This window comes from Ambystoma mexicanum, chromosome 8 (genome assembly GCF_040938575.1).
Source record: "Ambystoma mexicanum isolate Mex_15411 chromosome 8, UKY_AmexF1_1, whole genome shotgun sequence".
Classification (NCBI taxonomy): domain Eukaryota; kingdom Metazoa; phylum Chordata; class Amphibia; order Caudata; family Ambystomatidae; genus Ambystoma; species Ambystoma mexicanum.
The window spans coordinates 1,127,348,115-1,127,368,943 of NC_090929.1; the positions used below are offsets into that span (position 1 = coordinate 1,127,348,115).

Below are 20,829 nucleotides of genomic sequence, written 5' to 3' on the forward strand. Positions count from 1 at the left end.
CAAGTAAGAAGCCGTTACCTGAGACATATTTATTCGGACTTTACTATAGCTGACGAAGACACTTGTTGGGCTCGCTTAATGGGAGGAGACAAGACAAAATGGCAGATAGCTACGTACAAAATACTAGAATCACTAAATCTGCCACGGGCATAGTCCGCGAGGACGGCACATTTTAAGCAATATTTTAAAGCAACACTTTTAGCGACAGCACCAGCTTTATGCGAATTTTACGACAAAAAATCATTTTTGTAAAAATCTGTTGATTAAATACAAAAAAAAAAAAAAAAAATATATAGAATCTATCCTGCCTGCATGAGTCCACTGCTATATGCAGAAGTCCCAGTGTTCATACAGTCTACAGAGCTAACGTTTTTTGTGGACATGCATCAGAAGGGCACCCAGTCAATTCCCCCCTTTGAATTCTGGGATGTATAGTTCCCCCATCTTTGAAATTGGTGGGAAAACTACAAATCGGCTGATCTTTAACTCGAGACTACTAATCAGAGAAAGAGCGGTCACAGCATCAAAGCTGCATTTACTAATGTGGCCTCGCTTTCCCTATGCTCTTGTCTGCCAAACGACACATCCCACAGTGCAAGATCCAGAATGTGCAGCACTTGCTTACTGCAGATTTTACAAATCAGATTGAAAAGCTCATTTAATAACTGCAGGCCCTAAAACAGTATACCGGTATAAACAACATAAGTTATTATAATTCAATTAAGCTGTTCACGGTATCTATAACGGTATACCGTTATACCCTTTTACCCCTACTCCTGAACACCCATGAAGAACTGCTTGCATCTGTGGACTCAAACTCTCCTGCTGTCCTTATCATTCTCAATCTCTCCTTTGACACAGTCGACCACTCCATCCTCGTACAAAGGCTTCACAATACCCTCAGCATCTCATAACAGGCACTGGACTGGCTGACATGTTTCCTCACTAACCAGTCTTCCCAAGTCATCCTGGGCACCTTCTCCTCTCCTCCTCCCCTCTCCACCTGTGGTGTCCCCCAGGACTCTATACTCTCCCCCTGGCTCTTTACCATCTTCCTTGCTCTCCTTGCACGCCTCATTGCTTCCTTCTAGCTGCCATCCAGTCCTGGTGCACATCCCAAAGATCTCTGCCTCAACGCCTGTAAAATTTAGATCCTTCCCATCGAGTCCCCTGCTCCCTCCTTCTTACCCTCTCTCTGGCCTTCCTCCTTGGACTCTTCCCCCTGTGCCTTCAACTCGAGCCAGAAACCTTAGAACAATCTTCGACTCCTCCCTCTCCTTCCTCCGTCACACTCGGGACATTGCCAGGAAGTTGCATTTTCAGCTCTTCCTTCTCAAAAGAATTTTACCTTTTTTCACTTTCCCGTCGGACTCGGTGTGACCCAAGCCCTGGTTCTCTCTAGGCTTGACTACTGCAATAGCATCCTCCTGAATCTACCATATTCCACTCTGCGACCACTCCAGCTTATCCAGAATAGGGCAGCAAGACTTATCATTGGCCTTAAACCCAGAGACCGCATCTCTCCTGCACTAAAAAGTCTTCACTCGCTCCCGATTGCTGCACAGATTAAATTCAAATCCCTCTGCATTATTCACAAGGCTGTCTGGACCCGGGGACCTCACCATCTTCAACTTTCTCACTAAATAGTCTCCCTCTAGACCACTACTTTCCTCTGGCACCAACTCTGTGTAAAGTGTTTTGCTAAACCGAGAGTAGGTGGTCATTCACTTTCCTCAGCGGGCTCCCTCCTATGGAATAGCCTCCCCCTCTCTCTACACCTTGAGCAGGATCTTCTCAAATTCCAGAAGCTCTTTAAGGCTTTACTCTTTTCCTCCTCCTTCCCTTCTTCTCTACTCTGCTAATCCCACAGTTTCAGCGATCAATGTCCTGGGCCCTTATGCATCCTCGGGGCCCTGACCTCCCACACCAATTCTACTCGGCTCCTGTCTTTCCACAGCACCTGCATCTGCACAACCCCAGTCCGTGTAGCACTCCACATTCCTAGCACTTCATATGTGGCTCACCCATAAGCTCGGACTACCCAGCACTTACTCCCGCTTCCCTCTTCGTTGCTGCACTTGCATGTTCTGAATACTCACAAGGCATAATAGGTTCATCCTTCTACCTTTTTCCCCCCTCTGCTCTTAATGTTTTCCCACCCTTGCTCCCTCCTTACCCTGTGGGCGCTTTGAAACAGTATTTTCTTATTGTATAAGCACCTAACAAGCAAACAATAAATAAACGTGAACAGAGGATAACGCAGGGGCAACGTGCTGGTCTTGGAAGCAAGATCACACAGAGCAACCAGTTTGAATCCCAGATCCGCGCTTAGAAACTGAACACAGGTATTAAATGCATTATAAAAAAACTATTAAATAAAAATAAATAAAACGTCGACTATGAATGTCATATGATCCACATGAGGACCCAAGAAGTGCGGAAGACCCTTGAAAAACTTTGTCATGAAGTCGCGCATCCGCATGAAACATTGTGCTTTTCATCGCTACTCTAACAAGGAGACGCTTGGGTCCCAAGTAATCACGGTGTGAGTCGCCAGAGTTTTGTAAAAAATGATTACAAAATCAAAGATCCCTGGATGAAATCGTGGCCATGGCCAGGTCGGACTCTGCCATCTCCATGCAAGACGAAAATATAGGAACATTTTAAATCGTCTCGTCAACCAAAGGCTGTGAGTCTGTCCAGAAGCTGTGGCCCGTACAAGGGGAGGGCCTCAGAAAATTGGGCAGGACATGCTACCGATGCAGATATAAATACCCTCATGAGGGCAAATGCCCCGCCCTGGACAGAAGTGTGCAGCTTGTGAATGAGGACCACTTCTGTGCAGTATGCAAGAACGCTGCCCAAAGACCGCCTCGCACCGTCCAGCAGCAGACAACATACTGGTGTTCAGCAAATCCCTGAGTGAACATGATGACACCCTACACCGTGTCTGCCTGGCATTGGAAGCAGCAAGAGTAACCTGAATTAAGGATAAATCCGAGTTTTGGAAGCACACACTGAAGTTCTTTGGGCACATCGTCTCGAAGCATGGAATGCGGCCAGACCCAAAGAAGGTGGCAGCCCTGACATGAAATCATTCCGGGGTCTGGCCAGCTACTGCTCCAGATATCTGGAAAACTTTGCCACCATCAGCGCACCACTCCGTGAGCTCACCAAGGTGGGTCAAGGCTTCTTTGGTCGCGGGAGTGTGAAGCCAGCTTTGAGGACATCCGCGCAAAGATTGCAGAGGCAGCACACATGGCCTATTTTGGCTCCACAAAGGATACAGAAGTGACTGTGGATGCCAGTCCCATGGGGCTTGGCACCATCTTGTCACAGTTTGACCGCAAGACACCCCACGCTAAACGGGTAACTGCATACACAAGCCGAATCCTCATGGACACAGAGCAGAGCTATTCACAAGCCGAAAAGGAAAGCCTGGCAGTGGTATGGGCTTGCGAATATTTCCACCTTCTTGTATGGCAAGGCGTTTACAACTATCACGGACCACCAATCCCATGTCACGATTTATGGTAGCCCAAAGGCAAGAATGCCCCTGTGCATTGCATGCTGGGGCCACTGCCTGCAAGACTATACATTCACAATCCAGCACAGGCTGGCAAAAGATAAAAACCCAGCATACTATCTGTCATGGCATCCACAAGCACGACCCCTCCCCCCCTCCGCCACCTCCGTGGGAGCACTCGATAGCTGAAGAATACCTGAACTATGTGATCCATCAAATGAAACCCTTCCCAAACGCACGGGCAACACAGCAACATAATCTGATCCTGCACTCAACATTGCCACACAGTGCGTTTTGGTGGGATGGATGAAGCACGCTAAAGACTTGGCAAAACACATTGTTGACATGCAGAGCATGTGCCTTATTCAAGAGGAACTCACTGTCACGGAAGATCACATCGTACTCCAGGGCTGTAAGATGTACTACCACAGTCTCTCTGTCAAAAGGTGATTGACCTCGCTCCTGAAGGTCGCCGGGGGATTGCGTCCACTACGAAACTGCTATTCCAAAAAGTCTTGTTTCCACAGCTCGACAGCAGAGTGGAGAGTATGCTACAAAACAACTCCATATGCCAGATGGTTGCCCCTCCACCTAAGCCTCAACCGCTGCAAATGTCATGCCTGCCGGACAGCATCTGAGAGGAACTGGCGATTGATTTCCTCTGGCCCATGAGGGATGGCTCATACATACTCTTAATTGATGAATACTCGAGATTCCCAGAAGTTTAAATCATACCATCCACGGCCGTTACAGCGGTTGTTCCTGCACTGGATCGGATCCTCACGGCCTATGGTATCCCAAAGGACATTAAATCTGACAACAGCCGCCCTTCAAGCACCACAAGATAACGCTCATTTGGGCGAGCGTTTCATGACCCTACAGATAGCACAGGTCACAGGCAAGTCATTGTATCCGTTTTTGAGAGAATACAGACATACCACACATTGCTCCACAGGCGAGGGACCGGCTGACCTCTTGTTTGGGTAATGAATCAAAACATGGCTCCTGCACAACCCGGAGGAGGGAGTTGGCCACCACAACCACTGTGACATAAAGACACAGGACGCAGCAGCCAGACAAGGAAGGAAGTGGCTGATGCCAGGAGAGGTGCCAACGAGACTATGTTAGATGTCAGAGATCAGGTGCTGGTGAAATACACAAAACAAAGGACGAGACCACATTTTCGCCACCCGAACGCTCGCATTGTCACACAGGAATTATACAATACTTGCAGCTAATGCTGGCGATGGATGGACCATAACACAATGTGTCTCACTTCAAGAGAGTGGATGGGGAAATCGGGGAAACCCTCAGGGAAAGTGATGAGGAAGAGAACACCTACTGGGACTCTGATCAGTCATATCAGGGGGACAGTGAGGCATAAGAGGAAGAATGGGACGAGAGAAGGAACTTGCAACAACCCACGACAAGGGCCAGTCCACAGTGTCTGGCAGCTAGACGCCCCGTGAGGGTCAAAATAAAGCCCAAAAGACTTTTAGAGGAAATTGACTGAGCCCCTCTTCGTGTTCAAGAAGGGGGGGTATCACTACATATTATCCCCACCAAAAATATGGTTGTCTGGAACAGCCTTCGGCAATATGTTTGGGGTTTTTGGGAGCATGGGTGCCCCCGCTCCTTTAAAAATAATGCAGGGGTTGCAGGGGTGTCCCCCACAGGTTCCATGCCTAAATATGGCGATATTTTTGTATGGCGATATCTCTGCAGGGATATTAACACATGGAACCGAAGGGGGGGGTGGTGTCATGTTTTTATGCAAGGCCCGTTGGCCTTATTATGTTGGAAGGGGTCTAGTTGGGGTGCGGATGGAGAAAGGAAGTGACGTAATAAGGGAAGTAGTCGGGCTAAAGAATAAAGTTGAAGTGATAAGTCTCACTGTTTGCGGGATGCTTGCCGATTTACACCTGGGTGCTCTGCAATTTCACCCCCATCTTTAGCTCATAGTCCACCCCTAAACCTCTAGAAAATATCCACGATCCCATCTCGGAGTACTCCTTCACCTCCTACCCCCCACTGAGATCCGCTGACCCTCTTGTTACCTTCCTCTCTGACCACCTCTTAGCCATCTAGTAAACAGGAAAATGGACACTGGCAGAGGTGGAGTATCCATAATCTTCTCCACTTCCATTAGTTGTAATTCACTGAGCCCAGTCATGGCTGGCTGCCTTGAAATCTATTGCATTGAAGGACACCCTTGGCCCAGCAAGCTCCTTTGCTAGGTGGATCTGCCACCACCCCCTGAGCAAGAAGGCATATTTTCCCACAGGCTTGATCAACCTGGCCATTGCTGCCTCAACCGCTATGGCCTAGTGTGGGTGGTATGAGTGCATGGACTAACAATTAATCTAACTTCTATTCCTAATGAATAGTAATGTGTATAGATGACTTTTGTTTCAAACTGTGAAGCAGCCAACCCATGATGCTGGTCACTGCCTGAATTATTTCTTTGCTAGTAATATAGTCATTTATTTCTCGGATTGCCAACTGCTTGCGTTGTCTGACCATGTCTGGTTTTTCTCTGTCGATATTGACAGTCGAGACCAACACCGACTGGTAACATCATCCCGTTAACCTCTTCTCACAAATATTCACCAATCTACTGCCTCCTTCGCCCTCCATAGTAATTCACAAGCGGTCAAATTGGTTCTTACCCTTTTCACCGTACGTAAAGTGGTTCACATTTATTTTTGACACCTTTTTTAATACAAATATGTAGATGGTAGGTTTGGGGTAGCTATATAGTAAGGTGGGGTAGGTGAGAGAAGGTGCAGCGATCTCCCCCTGGATTTTCCAGTGAATAAATTGGTTTTAAAAAAGTTTGACTTTTACTTTTGGTGAACAAATGTGGTGTTCTATCCTAGAACAGTCAAATTGGAAGCATTGATAGTGGGTAATCACAAAACTGGGTTAAGATTGTGGTTTTGAAAAAAAAGTAGTGTATGGAAAATTGATGGGGCTGTGCTTTAGAAAAACTGGGATGAAAGTCCAAAGCTCCCACTGCCCATGTGGCCTGCTTCATACAATAGAAGAACACAAAGGAAACTGCCCTCTAAGATAAGTACTGATTCCTGTCTTACCTTTTAAGTGGCAGACCAGTTATCAAAGAACCTATTTAAAATATTCCAACAACGGGTACATAAAAAAATAGAAATCTGCCAATCCACACGCAATCCAACATTGCAATGTGGTCCTTGTACTGTTTTTTCAGACGGGAATAGTCTTATCATGGCTGCCATGGTATTCGTATCACTGACTCTCCAATTGCATGACTAACTCCTTCCATTAGTCCACCCACCCATTTTTAAGACCGGTCTCGCTAAGATCCTAAACTTACTCTCACCAACAGTCCTCTTGTTCTGGTGTTCATCTTCCTGTTACTGGTGAATGCTTCACTTAAATGAGGAATATACCAAATGAATGAGGTCACACCGAAGTTCAAGCATATGATCACCACCCTATTTGCAAAAAGCTGGACTTCAACACAGGCATACTCTTGAACCCAAGGTCTGTCACCGCTGGGGACTGCAAATGCACTCCTTTATGATAGGAAAGGTAGCTCAGCCTTTGTTGATGACTCTAGGCAACTAGACAGTCTTGTGAGCAATTGTTGGTAATCCTTGCAATTGAAGTACCAGAATGTTTCATGGCAATCCTTTTTTGTGGGAACAAAACGCTGGCGGCAAGGGACAAGTATTTTCCAGCTATTAGCAAAGGGTTTGACTTCTGCCCATTCACCGGCCCTCCTTGGTAGTGGCACAAGTTATGGGGCAGTTGATAGCAATCATTGGCAACAAGGTCCTGGGCAGATGCTGATAATCTAAGTCAATAGGGCAGGATTGTAGACCAGGGTTCTGCTATACAGTTGCATGTTGCCTGCAGCTGCTTCTTGTGAGTCTTTCATTGCTCCCAGAAGTGAATCACGTGTCCGCTTTCAAAAGCTCCTTAAGCGGAGCGTAGAGGAGTGTTCTGTGTTCTTGTGGACTCAGTGGAGCAGGGGAACAAAACCAGCTTAGACGGAGCTTAATGTCATCCACGGTACGAGCTCTTTCATTCGATTCTACAGAGGATTATAACTAATTTGAATTGCAACTCGCCCGAGGGGCGCACAACGTTAAATCTACGCTCAAGCCACGTACAGCATTGGCTCGGGTAAACCGCATATATTAACACGCCTTCGCCCAGTTGCTATGTTTCCATGGCAGAGCGCAGACCATTTTTCTCTTTTATTCGCTCAGTTATTTGACAGCTTTCTTCCAGTCTTGCAGGAAATGGCAGGGGCGCTACGCAGAAAGCTGTGGGTAGTGGGTCTCGTTGCCTCTAGCAAACTGCCTCCTACCGATTCTCTGGATTCAAACAATCCTAAACTACTGGACTGGTCAAACGAACTGCCTCAATCCCCAAAGTGACCAAACAAAGTATAATACATTTGAAACATCAGACAAGGGGAGAAGTATGCCGCCTACTTCCCCATCTAAAGTTAAAATTCTAGTTACTACAATCGCTCCGGTTCTTCGTTCAAACGATGCTGCAATTGGTCCTTTTGAAACCAGTTTTGAGCACCTAACTGACAACTAAGGCAGCAGTAGATGATAACTGTACTTTTACTGGGCGTGAGGCGGTGACAGCCAGTGGTCCTGCCTTGAATATAGACAACTCTATCATACTGTATGAATCATTTTTAAGATTATGCTGAGACTTCGGGGACCTTGCCACTACTAAAGACGGACCTCTGCTTTTGAATAAACTGGGAGGAGGGACCACTTTGGATCTACAGAAAGATGGAGGGTGCACCTTTAAAGGCAATGGCATTGTAGATCATACAAATGTGGACTTTTTCACCCCATATAACATTCATACCAGAAGGCAATCACAGATTTTGGCCAATATTGTCTCTCTACGGTCAGCCTCCATATCAGCGATATCCTAAAGTCCTTATTGCGACTCAGACAACATTAAGGATATAGTAATGGACAATGCTATGAAACTCTCCTCCATGGATGGTAAATTCCAAAAGCTCACTGATTTTTATAAACTGGGGAGGGATAACCAGCCTGTCTATATGGAGAGTTGCGCCAACCTGTCATTAAGTTTCAAACAATGATGATATTTCTATACAAAGGAAGATAACCTCACCAGTCCCCATAGTGATCAGATCCCCAATAGTCCAACACCTTTGGTGGACTACATTACTAGATTAAGTGTATTGTCGGTACTATTTGATTCTCCTGAGGAACATAGAAATCTAGAAGACGCAAATGACTCCACGTCTGTTCCAAACAATCATCATGCCAAAAATAAGGCCAAAAGGAAGAACAGGGCTGCAAGGAGGAAAATGAGAAATCTTCGTGCTGTTAATTTTAACAGGCGTAAACCTCCCTTTAAAATTTGTACGTCACCTACCAACAGCAGATTAAATTATTGATCTTAACACACAGGACACGTTGGGACAGGGGTTGAACACGCGCTGTATTGCCAGAGATACTGGTTGTAGCCAGTACATCAGCGATGGCTCAAGGATCTCTGGGTGTTTAAAAAAAAAAAAAAAACACTACCCCCATTATGAAAGATGTGGGTTTAGATCCCTGCATAGTTCTCTTGCCAACAAATGAACGCAGGAGAGAATTTTCGCAAACTAGTACCATTGAACAACTTACCCCAAACCAGCTCGTCTCCGACTATAGGAACATTGGGGTTACACAAACCATGATCACTGCCTACCTGCTTTCAACTAAAGATGCAGTTTGTGATTTCCCCCTAAATGCTGATGTATTCGTCAATTCTGCTAGAGCTGGGGGAGACCTGTTACCGGTCTGGCAAATGTATTGGTACAGGATCAAATTAACTTGCATGGTTCCTTGCTGATTTCTGTGGACTCACACTGTTCTAATTGTCCTCAACCATCCAACCCGAAACAAAATTCTTCCAACATTGTGGGATGGGAAAACATAATTCAGATAAATAGTTCTTTATGTTTGAACTGATGTAAATTATTGGACATTTGTCAAATGATTCCATATCCGAGAGCCCTCCATAGTGGTGACATAGATTTTGTAGCATTTCCAACACAAAAAAAGAACGCTTTGTTTGGCATTTTCATTCCAATTTGATCTCCAGTATGGCCTGGGACCAATGACTCCTGGTGAGATCATTGGGTTACGATTTATAGGAGATCCCTGTCCGGGTCAATTGAAACTCCAATTAGATTAAAACAAGGTTGCATACTAGCACCAATGTCATTTAAAATATATGTCAGTGACATTGATCAGATGTGGCAAGGTAGTAACACCTTTCCTGTCAAGTAGGGAATCCTAAAGTTGCATTGGGTAGCCTTAGCAGATTCTTTTTTCTCGATCAAACTAGTTTGAGTTTACAGATGAAACTTGACTTATCACAATATACCTCCACTAATATTTCACAGGTTAATGGTCTAAAGTCCAAATGTTTAATTTTTTCTAATAACTGTGCACCAAAAACGATTTACTGGGTTTTAAGAAACAATAGACTGGACAGTGTGTTGTCTCTGAAATACCTTGGTTACAATCTTACTAACACCTGTTCCTTGAAGGACAAGCTTCATCCCCTTGTTTGCCAATTGAAACATTTATACTCCCAAATATAAAAATGCACCAGTCTACCAATATATTACAATATGAAAATCGAACCAATGTTGCTTTATGGTCTTGATATGTCCATACTAGATCTAGGTACTTATTTGAGTGTCTTACAAGGCCAGTTGTGGAAAGAGCTGTTGGGACTTGCCACCTCGGTACCTAATGTCATTATTAGACATGAGTTGGGTTTAATTTCCCTTCAATATCGGCACTTGTGGAGACAGCTATCCAACTATGACAAAAACATTTCGCCTCAACCTAACTGTCTTTACTGTGATCTTGGCGGAATGGCTGCAGAATCTTCTTTGGCATCAATAAATACATTCAGGTGTAAAATGTTAGATCTCTTAGTGTATTGGTTCATCAGGGGAGGAACTCGTTATTCTTCCTGGGTCTGCTAAAATCAAACTGTTCAGGTTCATCATTGACTACATTACAATACAAAATTCAACTAAAGTAACCCCACTCTTATGCACAGGGACGTGAACAGCTCAGTAATTGAGGCCTCTGCAATGTATTCCCAATTAAAATATCTAAAGCTGTTCTCTATAATTCAGGATACATGCCATGACTTTTGAATCCCTCATTGCAATTTCACTGGCCTTACTCAGCAAACCGTGATGTCAAACTTAGCAACTGAGGTGCCCATCTTAATGGAAGAGCATGGCAGATCTTCACAGGGCACATCTCACATGCATACTAATTCAAAGGGAGAATATTTGTTCTTTCATTGCTTTGTATGCCTCCCATTAGCAAACCAATGAAAGAAAAATGATCTGAACCACAAAAGCCCACCCAAGACCACCACAATTGGGTGCAGGTTGTGGATCCAGAACCTCTGAAATCCCAGAATTGACCCCCCCCTCGTATTGGGGTTAAGTGGTTGAGGATTCCACCCAGATGTGTGCATGCAGTTCTAATATCTTCATCTAATTTTAAGCACATACATATCATGAAGTATTCATCACTTGTGTCCCTTCCTTCTAGTGATCATCCCTGATGGTCTACATCAGGTCTTGGCTCTGTGGACTTTCAAGTTTGGTTGTAATAGTGGGATATACTTAAGAGGGATAGGCAGGTCTGTGGACACCTAGTTACATTACATACGGGAAGAATCAAACCCATTTATAGGCCTGTAAGGGTATGGAAGGAGAAGATCGGCACACAGGAGGCATGTTTCTGGCTATAGACCTTTTTTGGTAGTAAAAGAGAAAACCCTGTCTGATTCTAGTTCTAAGAGGGGGTTCCCTGCCTCAAATAATGAGTGTATCAGGAAGTCAGTCTAAAGAAACAGTCCACATCCTGTGTCCAAACCTATTAACCCTTAAACTATATCCGCACCTAAAGAAAAGGGTAGGTCTTCTTGATTCAGACGAATGGTTTCTTTCTTTGGGATGATGGCTGAACGTTCACTTCTGGGTGATTCTTTAAATGCTCTTAAGTCTCAAAGGGTCCTTGGATTGAGGTTTCAATAAAGCACATGTATCAAAGAGTCTTGTATCTTCACAATGTCAAGAGGAGGACTCCCACCTTGTTTCCTTTTACAGTGTCCACAAACACCAGGGAATATGTTTTCCTTCCCAGTGTCTTTTCCACAATGCTCACTGTGTTCACAGCCTACCCAGTTCACTATCCTGCCAGGGACTGTGACTATGACAAATGCTTTGTGTGTAGGTGTGGATCCCAATTCCTCCTAGTCTTTTTCTGATTCTAACAGTTTGTACCCAGTTCACTATCCTGACAGGTATTGTTGTTGGGTCCCAGACCCCTGTGGTATTGACTTCTCTTTTGTTTTGTGTCTTTGGTTCCCAGATCCCTTTGGCTTTGTACCTGGTTCACTATCCTGCAAGGTATTCTAGTTTTTGGGGTCCCAGACGTCTGTGTTATTGACTTCTCCATCTTTTGTGTCCCAGACCCCTTTAGCTTCTGGCTTTTGGGTCCCAAATACCTTTGGATTCTTGCTGTTGGGATGGTTCCCCGGTATACCAGAGGTGGTCTGGGGGTCTGTCTGACTCCCAAAGGCCCAACACCCTTCTCCAGAATAAACGGAGGACTCCACCAACGGCAAGTTAGAACTGCGGTTTATTGCAAAATCCAACAGGAATCCTACAAGCCAGCCAAGATTCTCCAGTACATCTCAACTTTACAATGCATGCTCCCCAGTTTTCTTGAGACATTGCTTCCTCATTTGGGCCCTTCCCCAAAACCATATCCCTGGTGCGGATTGGGTGCTGAGTGGTATCCCTTTATAGACTTACCCTATGGAGGTTATTCTACTGGTCCTTGCATGTCTGGTGGCTGGCCTAGCCCATCCCCAAGAAAAACTATCTATTACATTGTTGCAGAGTAGTGGGCTTACCATTGGTTCTTGCCCCTTGCCATCCACCCCTGATTTTCTATTTCGTGATTGGCTAGAGCTAATCTTCCCCAGTCCTGGGACCGATTCGGTTCTTCGCTCTCTGTGCACCTCTTCATGGTAATGTGAAACGACTGTGACTGTTTTGTTTCTGGTAGTGTACCACCTTTGCCTATTAGAGTGTGTCCACGTTGCAACAATTGTTTCACTCTTCGTCTTGTTTGCTAGGTTCTGCTCTCCTTTCCCACCACAGGTGAATATCCATGGTCTGGCTCAGCTGCGTCACATACTTGTGGACCACAACATCGAGCGATTGGGCCTGCATTTATGAGGATTTATTCAGTTTTTCTGCAGCTGGTCCCTTTGTCTAGAGTTTGGAATGTGACCGTGTATCTCTAACCTTGGCTGTGAGCTTGCTTTGCGCTCGGTGCAGCCTGAGTCTGCTCCTCTTGTCTCGTATTCTGTGGCTTTAGGCCTTTTGTAATTTTCCTTAGACTTGTATTATGATTTCTACATGCTTGTTATACTAAATCGCCTATAAGTTAGTCACACATGGTCCTATCAGGCTCCATATGTATTGCTGTAGGTCCATTGGGTTATTTGCCATAAGCATCTGCAAGCTTGCTCTGGATCTCTTGTTGCCTTGCATTTCTGCGTTACTTCATTTGGCTAATAAGAAAAATAATAAAGCTTTGACAGCATGTATATGTATCCATCCTCTAGCTATAGAACTGAATAAGCATGTTCTTTGTGTATGTGAATGTGTGTTCATGTAATGTGTTGCAGGGCTGTGAGTGTGCTTCATGACTAAAGCTGCTATGTCGTGGTGTCACTGATGACGTCCGCATCGTGGCCTTTTGGTGCTTAATCGAGACGGTCCTTTAGGGTATTCCCATTCACAATATCTGTTGTCCCCTATACCTGTGATGATTTGCACTGCATTAGGTCTGAATGGCTGACTGAGGGGGGGGGGTACCTTTCTGTGTTACGAGTCAGCCAGTGGTGCACTTGGTGTTCGTCCGAAATAAGATGGGCGACTTCGAGCATTCCTGGCTCTCCATCCCATCATGTTCACAGGGGTGAGGAGGGGCATTCCTGGGACATTCTCTTCATTGCTCTCTTGATCTGGGCAGCCCTGGTATTCCACGCTACCAGGGACTGCCACAAGGAAGATTGCTCTGGAGGGCACTCCTTATTGGATGCAGGCCACTGACCTGTGTAGCACTGCAATATAGTCTCAGGTTTCCCAGCAAGCCTCGCGGTTTCTCAACCCTCATCTGGTTGCTAAACAGTCTGTCGGCTGCTTCTGGTTCTCTTGCCCACATTCGGAGACCTCCTCCTGTGTTTGAGTTGTGCGGCTCCGTAGTGGGTTCCTGCTTTCAGACATGGCCCGTCCACGGCAGAGCTCTCCAGAACGTCTCTGCTAACTTCTAAGCGTCCTGCCGATGGTTGTTTCGCTCGGCCTTTGCCCGCTGTCTCCGCAGCGCCAGGTTCCTCCAGGGAGGATCTTTCACTGTGTTGGGATTTCTCTCTTCTATTCCACTGGCCAATAGGAAATCCACAAACACTGGACTGATCAATATGATTCACAGGGTGCTCTCTGCTGCAGCACCTCCTCCTCATCTCGTTACTAATCTTGCGGTCTCCTAGTGAGTCAGTCGGACTCTTCCCTGTCTCAGTACTGATTTTGAGGACTCCTAGTGAGTCTGTTGGATTCTTCCTCGTCCCAGTACTCCCTGCCTTACTGGTTTTAAGAAAACAGATAGGAATACTAGGGATGGTGTTATAGGTGGTTGAGAAGGTAGGCTGGTTAGGTGGGCTATGGGGGTACCATGTTCTCCCCGGACTATCACTATTCCCATAGTGGGTTCCCTTCCCATGAGATCCACCCGCTGAGTACCACTCACAGCCTCACCTCCCTGACCTCATGCTAAGGGGCTCCCCCTAGGGGAGAAGTGACGGTTTGTTACAGGTTGCAAAAGACAGTCCTGGATTGAAAACCTCAAGGTAACAGGCTTTAATGCCACAGAGTTCCTCTAGAAAGCTTTCTGTTCCATCACTTTTCAGCTAATCTGTACAATTAGACGGTACCCACCATGCACAGATTAGTTTTGTCCTGCCCCAAAGGATGCCGAATCGTCATGAAACGCGAGCAAAATCAATCGGGGAATCGGCCATTTTCAATTTCGCAAGGGACAGCGAGCCCTGGCCCCAGGTTTGGACCTACCCTACCTACTTAAGTAGACACGCTCTAATACTATATTCAATACAGATTTACCACTGGGAGTTTTTCTTGGTGGCATTTAATTCCATGTTTGTTCATGATGGTTCAAACATATTATTAGCGTAAGGATTTCTGTCAACACACCACAATTTAATTAGCATCAATGAGGGGCAGAGTCCAGGCATCAAATTCATAAAATTCCCGCTAGATCTGCAGGGCGATTTCCCGAGAGCAATCCGCTTGCTCCATGCTGTTGGGTGACACAATATTTATCAATGCTTTCTGCAAAATGGTGCATGTCTCTATGAGCACACTTCATATTCATTGCAAATCTTCCACCCATGCACAGTGAATCTAATTTAACATTTACTGCACACAAGGTTTCTTTGAAACGTCTACTTGACATTTAATGCAAACATTCCCATGCTCTGGAGCAAGGTTAAGTACCTTGAAAATGGCACTCGCCCTTCATAAAATCTTCTTGCCAATGCAAGTGGTTGGTAGATATTTCCTTTCAGTAGACACAACAGTGCTTTCGACCTCTAAGAACGTTTTGATGTGCAAATATGCCTCCATTAACCATGACCTCCAGTTAGGTCATAACATAAATGGCTGGGCTGCTGCATCTACGAAGTAATCTGGAGAGGTGTGCTCAAATCTGGGTGTATTACCAGGGTTTGAGTAGCATTGGCTCAAGTATTTCTATCCATTACTTGTTGATTTTCCCATTTAGGTAGCACTGGATTCTTTTCCCTTCCAGCTTAGCTATCTTCCCGCTGCAGTTGCGCTCCTATATCTAATGGGTATAAGGAGGCATATTTGGATTTCACCAGCTGTAATGTCAAAGCTCGCCCTTAAACCTCTTGTTCTAGTTATTAGCTTGTTAAAGTAAATTAAATCTCTTGAGGTTCTCTCAATTGCAGGCGAGACTGGTTTGTTTTGCAAACTCGTGATTGTATTCCTTTTCATTTCTTCCTTGTCCTAGGTTGGAAAAGACGAGTGCCGAGCTGCGAGCCAAAGTCAGCCGCCTAGAAGAGGACATGGACCAAGGAAGGAGAAAGTATGCCATGCTGGAGATCAAGCTCCGGAATTCTGAGCGGGCACGAGAGGACGCCGAGGGGCGCAACCAGCTGCTCCAAAGAGAGATGGAGCAATTTTTCTCCACATTGGGAAACCTGTCGCTCGGATCGAAGGAAGAGGATGTTTGAACCTTAACTCGGGACTGAGAAAGCAGGCCTGAGTGTGCACGTTCTGCACCCAAGCATTCTTTGTTTGAGGTGTGCACCCTGGGTCAGGACTGATGGTGCCTTTCCAGATTGGCCCCACCAAGAGAACACCATGTCCTCTCAATTCATTTAATGCAATGTTGCAGAAATACTGTACTGTTCAAGGCTTTAACAGAAATGCAACTATACTCCTGGGAGAAATGCTATTGTAAGCCTAAAATGGGGGTGGGGGGGTTCACCAATGTTGGAAGTAAGATGGACTTACTCAGGTCAAATAAACTGCACCACGTAGCCACTCCACTGCTGGAACTCTGGGGGATCTAAGGCTGGGGCCCTGGGAAATAAATGCTGGAGCCAGAAAGCAGGATTTCAAAAGACATTTGGCATATTATTGCTTTCATAATTGAATTGAAAAATCTGTAGTTCACCTTGCTTGTTAAACGTCAATTCTTCTTTTGGCAGGGATATCATTTGTTCACAATCTTTCATAAGTTGGATGCTTTCTTCTTGGGTCCCTTTTCACACAAAAAAAGTATCCATTTGATCACAAATACTGCAATCATGTATGTTTATGGCGCATCTTCTCATGTTTCTGCTTTGAGCCCAAAAGATGTTTTAAAAAATATTCACACCTTTTAGTGTCTTCCATGGTTCATACGAAAATCAAATTTAGGGCTCCTTTCTACGTTGCTTTGTCTCGGACGACCTGCACCAAGATGGAACCAGACTTTTTGCCCAAACAGCAAAACAATGCAATGAACAAAGATCCCTGGTGGAAGAAGAACTTGCTAAAAGGTTAAGTGTTGAACCTCAGGAATCAGCCACGAAAGATGGCGTGTGTGGCTGTAGTTAGTGTGAATGTATACCCCCTGCTTCTAGATTACTTCTAGGGGAAAGTGGGGAGCCTGGTGGCCCTGACAGTATTTGCACTGAGCATCTTGTAATTTATTCCAATTGTATGTGATTAAAATAAATGGCCGACTAATGGACCTAGCCTGCATTTTGCGGTGGTGTGACCTTTTTTCACTCCTATTGGACACATAGCAATAGTCCCCAGAAGTGCTAATCAACCACAGACACATAGCACTTCTACCCTCCAATTCATAGCACTTTTGTTGCTAAGTGTAGACCGCTAGCCCTTTCTCCGGGCTCTCTAAAAAAAAAAAAAAAAAAAAAACCCTAGTCCTTAACCTGTTGACTTGTTTAGACTGCACAACGTCCAATAGAAGTTTGACACTTCAAGAACCCCAAATAAGAACCATCTTCCCCTAGTCCCCAAAATTATTTGTGTCCAGCACAACCTCCAGCATGAGTATGTAATGGCATCAGTTCTGCACAGTGCTCCCATCTGCACACTATGTACCTAATGTTAACACCTTTTCCCATCCCATCCCAAGCACCTATGTACTAAACAACGGGGGTGGGTGAGGGAATATGCAGGACTCTGTCGGTTAGCTATTGAAATGGGACACTGTGCTTCAAACTAGTAGTGTAGAACATTCAGAGTTTTTACACGATTTAGAGGGATCACGAGAGGGCATGGGACTGATTGATCAATGTGAGGCTACAGAAGAGTTCTGTCGGGTCCCTGCTATGTTCTAGCACAGACTGGCATATGTGTACAATGTACAAACCTTATTTGGCTATCAAACCCAACCTCCCTCTAGAATGACTTAAAACTCACCAACATAGGCAAATGCTTTATTTAGAGGAAATGTTTCCAGAATGTCGCTTTCATTATTTAAATCCTATCCAGTTTTTAACAATGTTGCTTTCCCAATGTGATGCAAGTTCCATATTGGGTCATATTGCTTGCATCTGTATACCACCGGTGAAAACACAGCCAGTAATATTCCCGTTTTACTCTTGTTACAGGAGTGTGAAGGCCAGGGGGTAGGTGGTTGGTGAGTGAGGGTTGTGATGATCCTTCAGATAGCATCCCTTCTCCCCAGGGGAGAACCCCTTTCCATGATGATAGGGAGTTGAGGCTGCTAGCCAATAGCCCCCTAGGGGTGGTAACGTGGGAGGAGCTCCTCTCCTAGGCATAAGGACACGATTGGAAGGCACAATCCCTTTGAACGCCAACCCTACAGGGTAATGTTAATGCCCAAATCTTCCACACATAAGCTCACATCCGAAATTGTTATTGTAAAATGTCAGGCCATCCTGATGTCATAGGTACAGGGACGAAGAAGAGCTTGAATGCTACAATCGAGCGGGACGAAGGCTCGATCAGCTGATATCAATTGGACTGATGTTACGCTGGGGCCGTCCCAACTTTTTAAACAGAACAGCAAAGGAGGACTATGTTCTTAATCATCCTTTGACCCGTCCTGCGTTGGCCTGTGTGGTTCTGGCATGCTGAAACCTGTGGTATGTCAAAAAGAAAAAAACGGTGACCGAAAGGGCTGCAGCGAAGACTCTAAGACTGGACTTGGGTTTTGAGAGACTGCAGTGGGGCAAGTCTCCAAAGCTGAAGAGAGAAGCAGCCGAATGCCCAAGAAGCGTCTTGCGAGTTGGTTGGGAACCGGGAAAGTGAACCTCCAGCCCCCAACAAACTAAATTCCCACTACAACCTGCTCTTAAAATCATATCTACGTTCCGCCATGTGACTCGGCCAGTGCACTTTATTTCGGTTTTGTTTTTATAACAAGTTATATGTAACACCAAAAAGCATGACTGCAACAAATCGGAGTGCAATAATCAATTTATATATATTAATAATGATATAAAGACAAGCATAATGATGATACCCACACAGATGAAATTCTAGCCAGTGCATTTTCATGAAACGGAAAACCCTTGTATAGCATTTGTAAGTAGAGGATGCCTTTGTGAAGAACCTTTAGTGTTACAAATAGGCCTAGCCTTTCCTGTAATAGTCTAATTGAGCCTTGCTCCTCTTGGATTTTCAGGTCTCCAGTCTGAGGAAGGTCACGCTTCTAAGAGTCCTCTAGCCATCAAAGGTAGACTGTGTTTGTGTGAGATGGGAGTCTAGAGGTGGATGGTTAAAAGCCTTCTTAACCCCCTCCTTCATCAAATTGCCAACAGTGTAGACTACATGAGAGGGGTATTTTGATCATCGCTTCCGGCATTACGAGGTAGGCAATTAATTATTAGAATCCATAGAACATTGTGCTTGGACCATATTTTGCAAGTAAACAGAATGAGATATTAAAAATGTGTTCACAAAAAAGTTGGTAACTGGTTGACATATTGAATCAAAATTATATTTGTAACAGCCCTTCTGACAATGTAACAACTGGCATAATGTGCTAAAAAATGCACCATTTGCCACAAAGTGTGCCAACATTCCCTGCTAACTACTTTAAATCCTATCAAAAGTTGGTCCATTTTACTGATCCAATGTGCTTTCCGAAATCTTGTTTTTCCATTTCACTGTTAAAAATGTACAAGAAAGTAGGTGCTTTGGGATGAAAGACGTACAAACAGATTTACTGGGTGGTAAAGTGGCTGGAGACGTGCTCTGGCTAATGTTCTACAACACATATGGGACTATTGGTTTACCTTTCAGTGGAACATTCTGATTCCAAAACCAAACTCCATCAGATGTGTTGAGGGGCGCAAGGCTTACAATCATTGTACAGTCAAGAAATAAATGTTCAGTCAGAACAGTGTATTTGCTATGAACCATAAAAATAATTGAGTATAAACTGTTGATTCCTTATCAAAAATGGTCAAATTCTAAAATGCAAGTCAACCATTCCGAACCATATAACTGTATTAATGGGTCTCCTTGCAATTCTATGTAAGAGTTTAGAATAGGATGAAAAATATTTTTTATTCTGGTATAGTTACAATTGCAACCTTACACATCCATAATATTTTCTATCCATTTATACAAGTCATATGACACTACAATTAATACAATTTGGATGAAAGAAAAATATTTACCAAATTTCATAATACATTGATCTCCAAATTCCCAATGCATGGATAATGTGTAATGAAATCTAAATGGGTAGTCAGAATTTCATTCAACTCAAAAAATGGTTTGGTTAAAAGTCTCGATTATAATAAAGATGTCTCTCCTAATAATTCCTGAATTTCGCATATAAATGTAATTGCCTCAATAGAGATTTGAGAGACAGTCCTAATGCTTTTCCAAAAGGCCTCCGTAGAGATAAAATAATCATTATGGTCAAAGCGTTTGAATATTCTGCATGTGATGCTGTTGATACCTCACAAAAGATGGTTTCAATGACTCAAATACAACGTTTTTGCATGCATCTTTTGCTATTTCAATGCTATACAATAAATTAAAGTGGAATTTTAAATACAAATATCTATACTTTAATCATGGAAATTTTAGTATGAGATGAGCCGCCTGGTTTAATTCAAATCTTCACATATTCCTGCAAGAAAGCATGTCTGGAGATGCGAGACTCATTGACGATACAATTAGATGCCCATCATTCAATGTAATTGGATATTAATCACAACTTCTTTCTGCAGGAGCGGAACTTATTTCAAAAAGCAGACTGAGATCATCATCGGGCCGTTGGAGCTGCCAGCATTATTTTAGAATAGTGAACATTTTGTACATAAAACAAATGACTTCAATGAGATCAGAACCCATTCAAGCCTAATTGCAGCAACTGTGAAAGAAGGGGGCCATTTCAACAACTATTACAAAATATTGCCCTTTTAAACTGACAGCCAGTCCCATTATGTTCTGTTAGTTAGATATCCAATCTACTTCCTTGCTCTCGTAATGTCTCTGCTCTTGCTACTTGTAACACCCCTTTTTCAGCTCCCACTGCCTTTTTCTTTTTCCCACTATTGTGTTTGTTGTACGCCTTCACCCTCCTGTCAACTTGCTCCCACGTGCCCGAGTTGCGCAGCCT

General features: G+C 44.3%; 1 protein-coding gene across 4 annotated transcripts in view; it reads left to right on the forward strand.

The window, feature by feature from the left end:
* The window catches only part of ARHGAP22 (Rho GTPase activating protein 22), a 986,960-nt gene extending 969,999 nt beyond the window's left edge, over window positions 1-16,961 (forward strand). For all 4 annotated transcript variants that reach the window (XM_069611165.1, XM_069611166.1, XM_069611167.1 and 1 more), the window contains one exon: window positions 15,721-16,961. In XM_069611165.1, the coding sequence (XP_069467266.1) occupies window positions 15,721-15,943 (223 nt within the window). In that variant the 3' untranslated portion in view covers window positions 15,944-16,961. The remainder of the gene's footprint in view (window positions 1-15,720) is intronic.
* Window positions 16,962-20,829: the final 3,868 nt, after the last annotated feature.